Raw genomic sequence first — 17,488 nt, forward strand, 5'->3', positions numbered from 1 at the left:
GATCAGAATATCGCATCTGTGTTTAAAGTTGTTTAACCTAAATGATATTTGAGCTAATAACAAGGACATCCAAGATGATTACATTTATTAAAAATATTTATTTTTATGATAATTCATCATTTTTTAAAGATCTGGTTTTATTACTGACATCTGATAATAATATAATAATTAATTACAACCATCAGTCTGATAATTATTGCTCTCGCTCTCAGCACGAGTCTCATTTGACCTTTTTCTAAGCTTGTGTAAACAAGCGGATTTCTGAGAAATATCAATGCAAAGACATTTTAGAAAGTGAATTATTAGCCGAGCTGGCAACACCGGGGCCCAGTTGCATAAACTGCTAAGACTAGTCTTACAAGTTAGTCATCCAATTTTTGTTCTTCAAAACTGGTCATAACTTCTTTAAGTCAGTGACATAAAAAGGTAGATTGGTCTAATTAAAATCTAAAAAGTAAGATTTATTAATCCTAACGAATTGCTAGTCAGTGAGACTAAGACACAGTCTTAACTTGCAGCTATGTTTATGCAACTGCCCCCGGGTTTAAATGACTTATTTTTATGCTGATCATAACAAAAACATCCCCACAGTGCATTATTTAGCATTGCTTCACACACTTTAAAAATTTAACGGTGATTTTACACAAAACAATTTACTATCAGAAAATTTTGTACATTTTAAAGCGGTGGAATCAAGGAAATATACTGTTTAAATTGAGTAAATGTAAGAAAAATTTAATGAAAAATTTAGTAAATCCAAGTAACTCAAATATTTCTATTAGAATTTACCGAATTTAGAATTTAATCAGGCCTGAAATGTCACAGTACTACAAAGTGCACTTAAAAGACTGCGAAAGACCACTGTGAAGAACTAAAAGTACAAATAAGCACTCAACAAACTCTTTGACTCATAAAAAAAACTGATAAATAAAATGTTTTACTAAACTAAACATTTAGCAAAACTGTATCCATAAATTGAGTGTTAAGTACACATGCTCTTTGGGTCCAAAACCTTTGCGGAAGGCTAACTATTTTGTAGTTTTGTGGTGTTTTAGGCCCGTCAAACGGTTACTTAAAAGTTTGTGTTTACATAATATATGTCTGCATGTGTACTGCGCATATTAATTTTGTACTTATAAACACATACACATACATGTATATACAGTATATTAAAGAAAAATATAAACATTTATAAACCTTTATTTATAAGTTAAATTATTGGTAAATATAAATAAATACATGGAAGTATTTCCTAAATATGTATACATATAAATACGTATGTATTTATAATTCCAACATTAATATGCAGTAGGCCTACACAGACATATAATATGTAAACAAACTTTTGTTCTGGATGCAATCGTTTGTCAGCCCTACTTTTTTACCTTTTCTTTTTTATTGATGAGGGATTTAAATTGATTTATTTATTAAAATGTATTTACTGAATTTATCATTTGTTGATTATTTACTAAAAATCTATTTAAAACACACATTACTATTAAAGTGATGTATTTGGAAAGGCATGGATTATTTGAACTATTATTGAAATTACTATTTTGAAAGAAACCCACTTTCACAAATGAGGACAAGCGAAATATACTATAAATCATAATAATCATCCCGTAATCCCTTTCTAAAAATACAGTGTAGAGCAACAGCACTTAAATCTGGAGCCAATTATGTTGATGTTCAGACAACAGAATGACTGAAGCCGAACCCCCACGCTTTTTCAACCTCCACAGGCCCTTCAACAATTTCTCTTACTTTCACTCAGGTGTTTCCAGTGTTTTAAAGTCAAAATACACCTATTTTTGTCTAATGTAACAGAATATAAAACAAGAGGTTTAGCACAAACACACGGATCCCGTGGTCACGCTAAACTTTTCGTACCATTGACTTCAATTCATAAGCATGCAAATGCGGTAAACCATGGACACGCCCAAACATTTAGCATTTCGCTGCATTCTCAAGGTCAAGTTTGGTGAACTCTGACCTGCAAAATTTATATCGTGTGACCAAGTGTGACCAATAGCAGATCGATACGCCACAGCATGACCTTTGAAACGCTAATAACAATAACACACAATCCAGTTTTGTACATTATAGCTTTAAAACAACGAAAACAACAATAAAAGTGCAAATTCGTAGAATCAATGATGTGTAAATACAAGCCCCAATGCTTTTTCTGTTTTACAGCTCAGCTTCGGATCACAGCGTCAGACCAACAGTGTACGGCATGTGTGAGATGCATGACTGTTTCTGTGCAATTCGTCCTCAAGTAAAAGTGCTAAATCTGAATCATGGCAACTATCGCATTGCTGCCAGCTGCCTTTGTTCTGTTTACAGCATTGTCATGGCAACCCGGCCTTGGCAGGACACGACTGGGTCGGAAGTTCCCAGTGACGGCAGATATCAGAGAGGAGCCATATCCATGGTGACACAGATGGCCGTCCACACGGAGGTTCTGTGATTCTGAATGGATGAATGACACAAACACCAACAATCTCTAAAACACAACAAGCACACAAACACACCAATAAATATGATTTGGAGACTGGTGAATTGGTGTGAAAGTTCAGACTGTCTCATACTGAGATCACAGATACTATGAATATGAGTTGTCCCGCAGGGGGCGCTGTTTTGAATCACACACTCCATGAAGACAAAGCACAACAAAAATAGATTAGCAGTTTTTCTTTGTATATTTTGCAAATAAATTGTAAAAAAAAAAACATAAAAAGTTATATTTGATAAAAAGAAAGTTTTTTTGTAAAATAAAGTTTTACTATTAGAAAAATATGATATAGATTGATATAGAATAATATGATTTGTTGAAATCTAACCAGAGAAGTTCAAAACACAATATGGTGTGTGAAAATAATCATTTTAAAGTCAAATTAATAATGCTAATAATTTTAAATGGCACAATAAAAGCATTCAGTTAGCAATCTTACACCATGTCCACACCAGTCGCTACATAAAAAAACGTTTCTAATCAGGGGCGTAGCCATAACTTTTTTTTAGAGGTGGCCAGGTAAGACCCAGTGATTTTATTAGGGTGACCAAAAATTCCTTACAGACAGAAATTCTTTAACTTCTACTGTAATTTACACCAATTCTTCATTACACATAGTTTGCTGGTCAAAAACATACACAAAGAAAGTAAAGTAAACAATTTATTTGCAATGTTTTCATTTGCTAACATTATTTTAAAATAATTTGCTAGCTATCATTTGCAGTAAGTTAGCATTTTTCATAGAAAATAAACATTGCAGTACCCCCAACTTAAACTTTCGCGAAAATGTAATTATTGAATGAAATCCTGTTAAACAAGACTGATTTTACTGACCTGATCCTTCTGCACATGATGAACTTCCATGGTACACAGACAGTACACTGTCACGAAGCGGTTAGCAGCTGTTCAGCTATAGCGCTCAGACTGTTAGCGTCAGTGCATGACATCAGTGCATACGCTAAATGATCTGCGCAGAACTCCGTAAACTCCGACACGCATCTTAAAACTGCTTCGCACAACAGAGGTGGCCAGATAGGTGGCCATCCATCATTCAGGGGTAGCCGTGGCCACCTATGGCCACCATGCAGCTACGGCCCCTGTTTCTAATATAGAATCCATTTTAGCTCATCACGCATCATCTAAAAAGGAAAAATACCTTTTCTAATGTGATGTATGTTTTCTTTCTCTTGGACTGTGTAAAGAAAATTCTACAATTGTTCTTTGAATGTAGCTTTGTTCGGTGCGCAAGGATTTATATGCAGTGCATGGATGCAGAGAAATGAGCTCACAAAAATGATATACCTCTTAGAAATTTCAGCAGCCTGCTGCTCCTGGGGCAGTTTGTCATGCGTGCGAGCATCATTGCCATGCAATATGCTGGATATATCACAAATGCCAAGAGAAGTGGCTTCCGATGCCAAAACTACCCAAAATCAACAGCAGGAGCAGAGTGGTCAACAATGATGGGGTCACAAAATGGAATTTCATTCAAAAAGTAACCCAAAGAACTGCACATAGGAAACACAATCTGTCTTAATGACAACTTGGAGCCATTCTGGAACCTTGGAGCTCATCTAGAGGGTTTAGTTCCACTTATTGTTATTTTTTTGAATGCAGTGATACCTATTGCTAAATGCTCGAAATGAAATGAGAACTGTAACTGTGTTTTTGTTTTGTGTCCATCCATATGACCAGCATTGAGCAAATGAACAAAAGCAACTGCACTGGGACATAAAACCACTCTTGCTGTAAAAGGCTTGTTAATAAATAAAGGTAAACGGCAAGCTTTTTCTCAAAAAGTCCTCTTGAACATACAGTACATGACAAAATACTGCATGACAAAAGAAGAAAAACAAAGCACATGACAGAGCAGCAATGCATCTCTTGTTCATTGCAGCTGTTGACATCAAGACCTGGATCCTGACTGATCCAACAACAGTAAACAACACAGCGAGCTCATTAGTAGTGCTCGTGCGATCTACCATGTCTCGTGGTGTGAGATTATAAAGTGTTTAGACATTTCCTTCCTATCCACTTCCCTCAGAGTCTAGCACAGGAAGAGGTCTAAATGAATCTACTGTACAGCAGGTGTTCATGGTCATTTATCAATTTGAATATACAGTACATCAACTACAGATTTATTAGTATTTTTAGAATAACCGGGGATTGTATATTTAACTCTATATGAATATGAATGTCTTAGAGAACTAAAGCATTCATAGACTTCTAAGACAAATGTGTTTGCATAAACATGGAGTGCAGAAGAACCAACATTTTTAATTTGCGATGCTGCATACAGAGTTTGTGTCTGAATCCTGCAATAACTCTATGAGCTGCCCTATTTAAAGCTTGACAGAGCTGTCACTTAGACAGAAAGAGGCAAGAGAACAGCAGCGTCCACAGGGAAATCAGAGTGATAAAAAAGTCCTCCAATGCAGGTGACAGAGAGAGAGAGAGAGAGAGAGAGAGAGAGAGAGAGAGAGAGAGAGAGAGAGAGAGAGAGAGAGAGAGAGAGAGAGAGAGAGAGAGAAGAGAGAGAGAGAGAGAGGAGAGAGAGAGAGAGAGAGAGAGAGAGAAGAGAAGAGAGAGAGAGAGAGAGAGAGAGAGAGAGAGAGAGGAGAGAGAGAGAGAGAGAGAGAGAGAGAGAGAGAGAGAGAGAGAGAGAGAGAGAGAACATCCTCAGATAGCATTCACTGCCCTACAGGCTTATTAATTTACATTCTGTATGTATAAAACAGTGGTAAAACTATCTATTAACACAACAAAAATACAATGCTTGTTTCTGATTGGACGATCAGACTACTCATTCGGGCTACTTTACCAGTGTTACTTACATTTTCATGTTACTTATTATTTTTATAAATATAAAATACATAAAAAATAAATTAATATAAATTAATATAAATGAATATCAACACAGCGAAAAGTTAAAAATCCTCCACCACAGCACAAAGTACTTAATTGAAACACTACTGTAGTACAAAAGTTTCCAAGTCCTTCATCTCCTTATAGCAGAGGTCGGCAACAGGTGGCCCGCGGGCCACAACTAGCAATAATATCTGGCCCGCGCCAGCAGCATTATTTTGATTATTTTGCCCGCAGCTGGTTCTGAAATAGATCTGTCACAATCACGTCTTTAGTGAATGAAATTAATTGAGAGCTTTTAATTTGAAAAGTTCTGAAAGATATTTCTAAGGAGTCTGTCGATCGCTAGACACACTTCTAAAATAGCCGTCATGAAATATGGGGTATGAAAAAACTAACAGTGTAGCATTGAAACGTTTGCTTATGGACGTGGAGTGGAGAGCGCCTTTCTGAAAATGTCAAAACGCTCAGAGTCGTTCGCTCAGCCCTCTTGGTGATTTACTTTTTTGCTGCTGGATTATTGTCCTATGTAAACTGCATGAGCCTGAAGCCTGAATAATAGCACCACGGCAACGGCATGCGCATCAACTACAAAGGCCTCGTCCATTTGCAGAGGTGCGCGGGAGACAAGAGGTTTGATACAGGCTCATTTCAGTTAAAAAAATATTATAACATTTATATTTATTTCTCTTAAGAAGACATTGTGTCACTTACCCAATGTAACTATTGCTTTTCTGAAATAAAACCTGAATAAACCTTGATGTCATATGCGGCCGAGGCCGACAAATGTGATCTCCGGAGGACGCATGCAGCCTTCGAAGACGCAGCTACTTTGTCCAAGTTTCTAAAAGTACGCTCTAAGATGTTGTAACAATTGAGGTTTGACATTTTAAGACCGCATTTCCCCTTGTTTTGATCTATTTTTCTTTAGAGCCTGTTTCTTTTATTAACCCCAGTAAGAATAAAGGTGTTCATAGTGCATTTCATCTTTTGTGCGTTTATTTTGAACGTTGCACTATGGCAGCTATATGTTCATGGAAATAAAGTAACGAAAATCAAATATGCTTTATCAGTTATTATACAGTTATTTTAGGCACTCTTTAAATAAAAAATGACTAAAAATCTTGGCTGTAATGTCACAGAATGTCGGACTGAAACATAACTGCTCTTTTTCAGCCTACTACTTAAACTGAGACATTTATTCAAGAAGTTTATTATAAACTGAAAACAAATAGGCTTACTAGACACATTTTATGTCAGAGCGGGATCTGAGCAGGATTTGGTTTACCGGTGAGCGTGAGCATAATGTGAGCGGAGCGTTTGCTTGGTCCGTGAGCGGCTGAGCGAAGCGTACAGTCATTGAGCGAAATATTGAGCGGAGCGACACACCGCTCCGCTTCGCTCACATGCTCTGCTCAGCAAACACGTTAACAATAACAAAGCAAATTCAGCTTCCCTTTTTTTTGAAGGTGCCATGCTTTGTCTCGTAGTGCCGTCTAATATTATGTTCTTTGCAAACAGCGACAACTTCATTGCAGATAAGACACACCGACTTTGCATTCACAAAACTATGTAGGATGAATGCATCTTTCCATTCCTCATTGTAAGCCCTATTTTCGCTTTCAACTTTCCTCTTTAGACTCTTTGATAGTGCCATTTTCTCTCACCATCTAGCTAGCTTTAATGTTAACATCACTCTGCACACGATGTACTAGCGTACCCCCAGCAGGCAAAAAAAAAATGCAGTTTAGTACGCGAGTGTAAAAAATTGGCTACGTTAAATAATTATATAACTATTATGTAATTATATATAATTATATAATAACTATATTTTTAAAAGTAGGCTATTGTAGTTGCATTTTTCATCAATTAATTTCTTAAATTATCCTTCTGGCCCGCCTATCCTTCTATGTTCTGGCCCGCCATCTAGCGGCGCATTTGAGAGAAAGAAAGAGAGAGAGAGAGAGAGAGAGAGAGAGAGAGAGAGAGAGAGAGAGAGAGAGAGAGAGAGAAGAGCAAGAGCGAGAGCGTGCAGTGCAAACTGAGACCCAACACACTGAATTCACAAACAATATCTTCATTTCATTTAAACCGACAGTCGTAGCTTCAGCTTCATTAATCATCATTTAACAGGAGAAACTGAGAAAAAAACAGCCGACAGTGTTCAGCAACAGCACCTGGGTCTAATCTCAATACAGTCAGCACAGAAAATGCTCTGATTATTCCAAGTTGAGCACAACTGTCTGAAACTGAAGCGCTTTCAGGTTTCCTGTGAGTCAGACCAGTGTTTCTGTTCTGTCTGAATGAGCAGTGCATGAGGGGGCTCTGCTAAACACTGACAGATCCACTTCAAAATTAGACTCACAAAGGAATCATATAATAAGAGAAAATTGAATTTCTAACTGATTCACTGCAAACCAGGTGGACGGAAAGGTGAAGGTGGGAGAGTTAGGAAACACTCAAAATATAAAGATACAGTATAATGGAGTTTTTAGTCATGATTATGTATCAACTGTGTCTCAGATGTTTCTTTCTAAAATCTTATAATAGAAAGCACAAGTTAAAAAGTTATATTTTTGGGGCATTTTTGTGCCTTTAATAGATAGGACAGTAAATATATGAAGAGAAACTTTTCACGGTTTCGCTTCATTGCCGAAGAATATAAAGTATTTACGAAATGCGCTCTGCAGAGCAGTTTGTCCATTTAGGGCCACTGTAGAAACAACATGGTGAATTCCATGTAAGGGGACCCGCGGTGTATGTAGATAGAAATAGCTCATTCTAAGGTAATAAAAACATAACGCTTCATTATGTAAGGTCTTTATACACCTCTGAAGACATAGTTATGTATATTATATTGCAGTTCTGTCAATAGATCCTACAAAAAATGACACAATGGACCTTTAATTTCCATTCTTCGGGATTTGATAGGTCCACCTGAAATTGAAAGCCTGGCCATTGGACAGTCAATATAGTCCCGCCCCCCAGGTCAAGACATGCGTCATGCAGATGGAACATGACGCGAAAGGCCAGTTCAACAAACAGTTATTCGATCCCCTACACCATTTATTCTTTCAAAGCTCTCACTACGGAATCGAAAACCCTTCGAAGGGATTAGGGTATAGGGATGAGCCCTTCTGAATGAAACGCATAGACTTACTACAGGTAAATTCACATTTTGGAAGTATGCAATAAAGTAATTATCTATACTGTGAATTAGCTTCTTGCTTTTATAAAGCACTGATAATACCATAAAAGAAAAAATACAATAATATTCACAGTATTGTGAATCAACTTAATATAACAATGCAGCATTTTGGCACATTAAAATGGCCATATTGTGCATTTATTGCCATTTTACAATGATTTCTAATGCAACTGCTATATTTCAGTCTAGTGCAGTGGTTCTCAAACTGGGAGTTTTGTGGCATTTTATGAAATATAGAAATTTATGATAACTTCTGTGCAATCAAACGTCAGAAAAATAAGATCACCAACCAAAATAAATGATGTTACAGCAATGTATATTTTTTGTGGTTTTATTCAAATTCTATGTTTAAGATCATACGTCTTTATTTGGGGGGGGGACACAAAGCGATACACCCCACACAAAGGGAAGGTTTGAGAACCACTGCTATAGAGTTTTTTGACTGATAATGTGCTGCTGAAAAATTATGATGGAAAATGTGAGCAAAGCATGCGACACAGCAGAGTTCTCTGGAAACACCAGAGGACACATGTGAGGTGGGTCATCTTCTGAGGGTCTTCTGAGTCTTTTCCTCAAGACTCAATTTTCTCTTAGTTAAACCTCACTGTCATCTAAAAGAAGCATCTGAGGTATTAAAGAGATCTCATTTGTGATGGTTGTCCCCTATGGAAAAGAACGCTAGCAAAAAATGGAAAAGCGGGAAACTGGGAAAAGAACAGCACGCATAGTGTGAGAGTGATTAATGCGAGAGGAAGCGGGCTGCACGTTGCTGCTAGTTTCTCCTCGGCGCTACACGCTGTGATTTGCGGCTAAAAATATCCACCACATGACTGAGGCGCATTCACAAACACATGCACAGGACGGGAGGGGAGGGGTGAGAGAGACGCAGGGAGGGAGTTTAGAAAAAGGGGCACAGGTGCAAAAAAGAACAAAAGATGGAATAAGGAAGAGGGAGTTGAGTTCGGAGGAGCAGAGGAAAAATATCACACGAAAAAAAGAGGGAGGCACTGCAGTTGGCGACACGTGACGGCAGTCAGACAGACGCAAGGAGACTTTACAAAACATGAGGGCCACGCGAATTAGCCACAAAACGTCCCCCGTATTTCCTTTCCTTAAAACAAACACATGAAAGAAACTGTGATGCATTCAAACCGCATTCCAGCGCTAACCATCCAGTCTCATCCATCACACACTTCAAGAACAAGTCCCGTATCTTACCAAGCGAGTTTGAAGCCTCTCATTGGTGCGGTGCTGAGAGATTGTGGGATACGGCGTCAGGTGGCTGCTGCCGGTGAGGCTGCATGTTGGTGACGGGCAGCCGCTGAGCAGAAAGCGTGTCCCGTTGTGTCGTCCCATTCAGAGAGCCGATAGCCTACGCACTTTCCCAAGCTAACGCTAACAGGATGCCAGACAGAAGAAATCTGCTGGGCTGATCTCACCTAGTGAAAATGGGTGTCATGTGTGTCAGGAGAAAATAAATCTGTGAAAACAAACGTCCACTCACACGCAGAAACAGGCGACGCTCGTCTCACGAAGTTGCATAAGCACATCAACCGTCATTCTTTCTCTGTTGCACTTGTTCGATCGATTCTCTGTCGCTTGTTTTCCCTGATTCTCTCTCTGTCTCTTTCATCCCCCGCTGCAGTTAAAAGCTGCAGTCGCTGAGCCGAGAGTGGTACTGAGCATGCTCACTGCAGCTTTTCCTCTCTCTCTCTCTTGCGTTTCGCAGACATGAGATATTGTTTGGTTAGCTGTGACTGTCTCCTCTGGTGAGCCTGAGGAGCTGAGCTGAGGGGGGGTTAGATGAGGTGGGTTTCTCGTGTCGGTTGGTGGGGTGTCTTCTGGTGTTGTGGGGGGGATTACAAGGACCTGTTGGCCTCTCGTCAACACGAATTAGGACACAATCACTGGCTGGGGATCTTAATCTGATAATGCACACACACTACGGCTCTTTTCCAAAACCTAGAGAGGTGCCTAGCCAGGCGGTGTTTTAATGCCTGTTTCATGCTTTGTGTGAGGGCAGAATGATAGCAGAGCAGATAAGGACACCTTGCACACAAGCCCTTATAAACAATACAAAATAAAACACGGCTATATACAACAAAAACATATTTAAAATAAACTAGTAAAATGGAAAGTACCTGTTTATTTAGGGTGGTTTATGGTAATGGCCAACTAACACTAATCAGCTTTCAAAGAAATAAATGAACACTAAGCACATTCACTCACATGAGAGGCATTCAACAAATACATAGTCTTCATATCATATCTGGTGCACAAAAAATGGATTATGCCATAAAGATTGACAGTAATAGTCTTTAAATGTGTTAAATTCTGTCATCATTTACTAACGCTCATGTAATTTCATACCAGTATAAATTACTTTGTTCCAATGAACACAAAGAAAGATATTTGGAAGAATGTTAGTCATTTTCAGTTCTGGGACATCATTGACTACCATAGTAAGAAGAATTGAATGGTAGTCAAAGGTGCCCGAGAACTCTTTGTTATCCTAAATTCTTCAAAATATCTCATATGTTCAACAGAACAAATAAAATACAATATCTTTTGCCGACTGTGGTAGTGGATGATGTCCCAGAACTGAAAATTGCTAACATTCTTCAGAATATCTTTCTTTGTGTTCATTGGAACAAATAAATTTATAAAGGTTTGAAACAACCTGAGGGTGAGTAAATGATGACAGATTTGTCATTTTTGGATGAACTGTCCCTTTAATGAAGATGGCTAATGTGTTTCAAATCATGCTTTTGTATCGCTGTAGCAACTGTACATAGTAGTTGATAAGTTTAGGCATTTTTGCATCTTTGTTGCATGTAATGTTTCAAATGTTATGTGTACAAGGTCATTTTCCACTTTGTATAAAGTCACAAATGTTGCTCTTGGCTTTCAGCAAACTTATGGCCAATCAGAATGGTGTACGGCACTTAAATAAATGATTTAAATTCCAAAGTAAGCTATGTATTATAATATAATAAATTAGAATAAATAATAATATAATATAAAAACTATAATACTATTATTTATTGAATATACTATTTTTAATAATATAAATTAAAATCACAACGTATTTTTGAAAAAATGCTAAAGAAACTGCAAGATAAACAGACCATTTAACCTTAATAAATCAAACTGATTATTGAAAAACTAGTCAATCATTCTATTAGTAATGTTATCCAGTTGGACTATTCACCCTCATCTCTAGCTGTACCATATTATCAGATGGTATAGTATACATTAGTACTTTGAAATATGACATTTACCATAGAACTAAATTGCCATATTAATGTTATTTATAGTAGTGGGCAAAAGTGATTGTGATTGGACAATTTGACAAGCACTTGTGTAAACTTGTGTAAACTGGACCTCAGCTATAAGAAGAATTTAAAGGGATAGTCCACCCATAAAAGAAAATGTTGTCTTCATTTACTCATCCTCAAGTTCAAGCACCATTGACTAACATAGTAGAAGAAACATTTTAGATTTGTTTTTGTTCTGTTAAACACAAAAAGAGATGTTTTGAAGAATTTAGGAATGCACACAATTCTGGGTGCACTTTTGACTACCATTTTGTGACTACTCCAGAAATCTCAGTTGCTAACATTATTCTAAAAATCGTTGTGTTCAAAAGAACAACGTAGAACAGAAATGTACACAAGTTTGTAACTACTTGAGGTTGAGTAATTAATGACAGAATTTTCATTTTTGGCTGGAGTATCCCTTTAAGGAGGCTTGACAAAAATTACACATAACACATGTTCAAAACTTATGGAGACAAGACCCAGGAAAAGGATGCAAAATATTACCACAAAAAGCATCAACAAATATTAACAGCTAAAGATGTACTCAATGTATGGTTGATTACCTGTGAGCTTTTTAATTTGTAAATGTTTTTTGTATATTTTAAGATCGGGTATGTCTATGTCATGCATTCTGACTTCTTTACAATGTTAAACGTGCTGGCTTCTCATGCTTAACATGGTCAACTTGTTAAAAAACGAGTTGGACGTATGACGTAGTATTTCTGTGCTTGATACACTCCTCCAGCACTCCAACTTGTTTTGGAAAGTTTTTTATAAGTCTGGATCCTATTCCTTTTATTGGGCAATTCTCCTGGAAAAGCGCTGGATTTGGAGATCATTTGAAACTGATAGATGGCGCGGTCCCAGTGCTAAAAGATGCCGGACATGAACTGCACGCGGTAAGTCAAACTAAGTCATACGTCTCTGCTTTGTTGGCAATCGGCGTGTACGTGCATAATGTAAAAAAACACGAAGGGATTAATGCGATGATGTATTTTGTGCTTGTGCTGTAGTTCTGTCCCCTTGCTTGCCTCTAGCAGCTCGTGTTTTTCCAGAAATAATCGTACAGCTGTATCTCTCTTTTCTTGAAATTTAAATTCTCTTTAAATTTGATCAAACTAAATACTCTTCGAAGATACAACGTATGCAATACTACTGTATAGGTACACAAGATTAATATGAGATTGGCAGAAACTGCCTGTGTTACCCGATCTTTAAATAAAATCAAGATTCCCTAATACTTCACTTTTGGCCACTACTATAGAGTGTAAATAGTACCATCATTACCACAATATCATGACCAGAAAAAAACAAGATATTTTTCTAATTTCCAAGAGTGTATGTCACATACCATCCTATGTGGTTCTCTGTTCAGATGCACAGCTTGACATTTCTGTTAATTACAGAGTTCATGGTATGAGCTTAGCACGTACTGAAGGAGTCACACACTTTCCAGGAAAATGCCCACAATTCTTACACAAAATCACACCCATAAACCCATTGATAAACACACATACAGTATAACTGCATTGCATAGACACCAATATTAACACAAGCGAACAGACATAAGCTACTGCAGACTACAATCCAAAACAAAAAACATTTTCCAGTTTAAGTGTGACAACATGAGCAAGCCACTCATTGGGTGAAAAAGTGCATACTTGTACTAAAGTGTGCAAAGGCCGAAGACAGCATTTAGGGCAGAGACATACAACTTCATACGACAAGAAATCACAGCAACACTCAAAACTGAAATTCAACAATCACATGTCTATTACTATTGACAGTAAATGTTCTTTAAATGTATTGGCTTAAATGTAACACAGTGTGTTGCAGTGGTGAGTGGGGTGGGGTGCTGAATGGACAGCTCCTTACATTATAATCCATACAACAAATCACAGCTGATACTAAGACACACTGTTTGTCTACCTACATGAAAGTTACTCTAGTAATCAGTCACATCACATGTAATGTTAGTCAAGGAAAGAAACAAGCTCTGTTCTAGTGAGCTGTTCACTGACTACAGCTGATCTTCTAAGGAAGTGTCCTGGTGGGACAGAATCTCATGAATGGCTAGTGCCACTCTGCATGGTACACAAATACCACCTCCTATACGCTACAGATAAATTCAATATACATAGACGGGGTATTAATGTACTGCTAGAAACAAATGTTTTACTAACAGTTCCAATCCTAATCAAACAGAAAATCCGAATCGTCCTGCTTCAGGCATGTTTCATACTTTAAGTCTACAGGACAGTGTTTACTGTGGCAGTTAATACTGCATTCATTTAGTAATATAAAATATAAAAAAAATATTATATTATTGTCCCGTAATGACTATATAGAGCGCACGACACCATAGTAATCCCAAAGGAGTTGTTTTAATAATTCCACAAACGTAAATCCACAGAAGAGAAAACACAGAAACATAAACCACACGTAATCAAAACAATCCCGGACACTGAACAAAGGAAAACACAGGTCTTAAATACAGGGGAGAACGTAATCAGGGAGAACAGAAACAGGTGTGATCTAATTAATAACTAAGGAAACTAATGGATGAACACGGGCAAACTAGAACACAGAATAAAACCATAACACAACATAACAAAACCGTTACAGTTTGCCCCCTCCCGGAACGGTGTGTCCTCACGCCGAAAAAGTCCAACAGCAGAGGGAGGGTGGGGCTCAGGAGGTGGACGAGGGGAAGGCAAGGGGCAGGCAACAGGGGGAGGTAGCAGTCTGTGGGGCCAGGGTGGTGAGGACGGTGGGAGGAGCCAGGGAGGGCCTGGAGCAGGAGGAGCCTGGTGGAGGTCCTGAGACCAGCCAGTACGGCGGCCCACGGTGGAGTCGCCGGAGGGATGAGCCATGGTGGAGGAAGGACTGACGACACCTTGGGGCCGAGTTACGGAGACGGAGCCGTTGGAGTAGGAGCCCAGGGTGGAGATGGAGCAGACAGAGAGCCCGGGTGACAACGAGGATCCGGAGGGCCAAGTCAGAACCGGCGGCTCAGGTGACCGAGGTGGAGGCTGGGATCCGGAAGACTGCGGCGGAGCCAGAGCGACCGAAGATGAAGGTGGAGCCGGAGGGAAGGAGGAGCCTGACAGAGCCATAGGGGCTGAGTGACGAGGCGGAGCCAGAGGGACGTGGGATGACGGGCCACGGTGGCGATGAGGGAGGCAGGAGCCAAGGCGTAGCTGATGGGTTGGAGGGCCGAGGTGGAGTCTGGGTCTCGGAGACATGGGATACTCAACTACCGAGGTAACTGGCAGCTGGAGATCCCGAAGCTCATCCTACCCAACGGTGTTGGCGTGCTGAGGTGTGTTCAGATGCCAGTGGACCCAGGGCTGATGGACTGGCTGGCAGAGACAGAGGCGGGAGTGGGAGGCTGGGTAGGACCTTCTTGGAGGCTGGAGAGGATGTGCTGGCTGACGGAGAGCTGGACAGGACCAGCAGAGACTCGGGAGACGAAGGAGAGCTGGGCGGGACCAGCGGAGACTCAGGAGACGAAGGAGAGCTGAACGGGATCAGCAGAGACTCGGGGGACATGGGAGATACAGGAAACACTGGAGGTCGTCTTCAATAACACAGTCCATAATGACAGAGGCCAGTTGCAGCTCACCCTTAGTGGCGGGAGTGCGGGCGGGGCTTCTCTCTAAGCCAGGGGTCTCAAACTCAATGTACCTGGGGGCCGCTGGAGGTAGAGTCTGGGTCAGGCTGGGCCGCATTAAGTGCTGCTTCATTCTCTTTGCTTGCTTTCTTGAATAAATCTTGTTGCCTCAATAGACATTTTTTAAGATTGGCGACCCGGTTCTTTCTCTCATCTCCCAGGTATTTTGTATACTCCTCAGCATGTCTAGTTGAGTAATGACGTCTGACGTTGTATTCCTTATACACCGCAACTTTCTCTGTGCATATGAGACACGTAGGGGTGCCCCTGTGCTCGACAAAAAAATATTCCGTCTCCCACTTTTCCTGAAATTGCCTGTGCTCGTCGACCAACCTTTCTCTTCACAGCACGTTTTGAGAGAGACATGACTGGAACTGTGTGATACTATATATTTTCCGTCCACTTGGTGTCACTCCGGAACACATTTCAACCAAGTGACTAACGTTGATACTTCAGTCATACAGAAAGTGAAAGTAAAAAAAAAACTGACGGAGTTTTCTAACGCTGCATTAACAGCGCATATGCTAAAAAAGGTGATATAAGTGATAGAAAAAGTAAGTGATAAAAAATAAAAATTAAAGCGTGGCAAGAGCGTTTGAGAACAACGTGCGGGCCGCACTAACACTAAACTTTGATGTCAAGTAGGGGGCCACAAAATATCATCCCGCGGGCCTCAATTGGCCCCCGGGCCGCGAGTTTGAGACCCCTGCTCTAAGCCATCGATCTCCACCAGCACTCCCACAGTGATGCACTGTGTTGCCGGCTCACGCACCTGGACAGAAGGGTCCTCAGGCTCGGGCTCTGGGGTGATGATGGCTCAGTCGCGGTTGTGCACGCTACTCTCATGTCATGGCAGGCTCGGGCTCTCCCTTTGTGGTGGGCTTGTGCAGACACTTCGTGCATCGGGATGGCTGGCTGGTCTCTGGTTCGGGAGTGGGGCTGGACATATCCCCAGAGGGGCAGATGGAGAAAATTTCTCATGTCTCATTTTTCTCCAGCACCCATTCCACGAAAGTGGCGAAGTCCTCTGGGGGACCATTTGCTGGCAGGCGTGCCTTACACCGCTCGCTCAGGCTGGTTTGGTAAAAGACACAGAGCGAGCGGTCAGGGAAGTGAGTAAGGCACGCCAGATCTAAATAGTCCCTGGTGTGGTCCTCTAGTGAACAGTCCATCTGCTCCAGGCAGAGGAGCTGGATGGCAGGCAGATCCATGGGTGAGTAGAAAAGAACAGAAATGAACAAAAACGCTGCTGTAAAATCTTGTTTCGGTCCGATATTCTGTCACGTAATGCCTATATAGAGCGCACAACACCAGAGTAATTCCAAAAGAGTTGTTTTAATAATTCCATAAACGTAAATCCACAGAAGAAAAAACACAGGACCATAAACCACACGTAATCAAAACAATACCGGACACAAAGGAAAACACAGGTCTTAACCCTCATATGGTCCTCGTTTCCTGTTTACACTACTGGTATTTGGGGTATATGACCCCAACAATTGATGAAGTAATTGTATAAAAATATACATTTTTAATCATACAAATAACATATCTTTTTTGTTTACTTCTCATCTATACATTTATGATGTGTTTTGGGAGATATGAAGTATTTTTGTACCTATTTACCACAACATTTCTATAGCTTGAATGTGAAATATTGCATTTTTATGAAAAAATCACTTAAATGATTATCCAATTTTAATTTAAGTTTTTTTCTGGATATTGATCTAGGTCTTAGGTGTAGAATTCTGCCATCTGCTGATTAGAGATAAACCTAAAAGGATTACAGTAATAAAATTAATAGTTTTGACTAGCGGAGGGCCATCGAGAACCTCTAATTTTACTGGATGTGGCCAACTGCTTGTATCACAACTTTTGTGCTACATCTTGTGAATGTATGTATATAT

At 39.7% G+C, this 17,488-nt stretch overlaps 1 protein-coding gene across 23 annotated transcripts in view; it reads right to left on the minus strand.

Moving 5' to 3' along the window:
• The window catches only part of gramd1bb (GRAM domain containing 1Bb), a 143,658-nt gene that overhangs the window by 35,160 nt on the left and 91,010 nt on the right, over positions 1–17,488 (minus strand). The window contains exons 1-2 of one of the 23 annotated variants that reach the window (XM_057347864.1): positions 10,093–10,269; positions 9,807–10,017 (exon numbers count right to left, since the gene is read on the minus strand). The exons of 21 other annotated variants lie outside the window; for them this stretch is intronic. In XM_057347864.1, coding sequence (XP_057203847.1) covers positions 9,807–9,829 — 23 coding nt within the window. In that variant the 5' untranslated portion in view covers positions 9,830–10,017; positions 10,093–10,269. Of the gene's footprint in view, positions 1–9,806; positions 10,028–10,092; positions 10,270–17,488 lie in introns of those variants that run through there. One more of the 23 variants, XM_057347863.1, reaches the window with a different exon arrangement.

The sequence above is a fragment of the Triplophysa rosa genome, linkage group LG12 (genome assembly GCF_024868665.1).
Source record: "Triplophysa rosa linkage group LG12, Trosa_1v2, whole genome shotgun sequence".
In the NCBI taxonomy this organism is placed as follows: Eukaryota; Metazoa; Chordata; class Actinopteri; order Cypriniformes; family Nemacheilidae; genus Triplophysa; species Triplophysa rosa.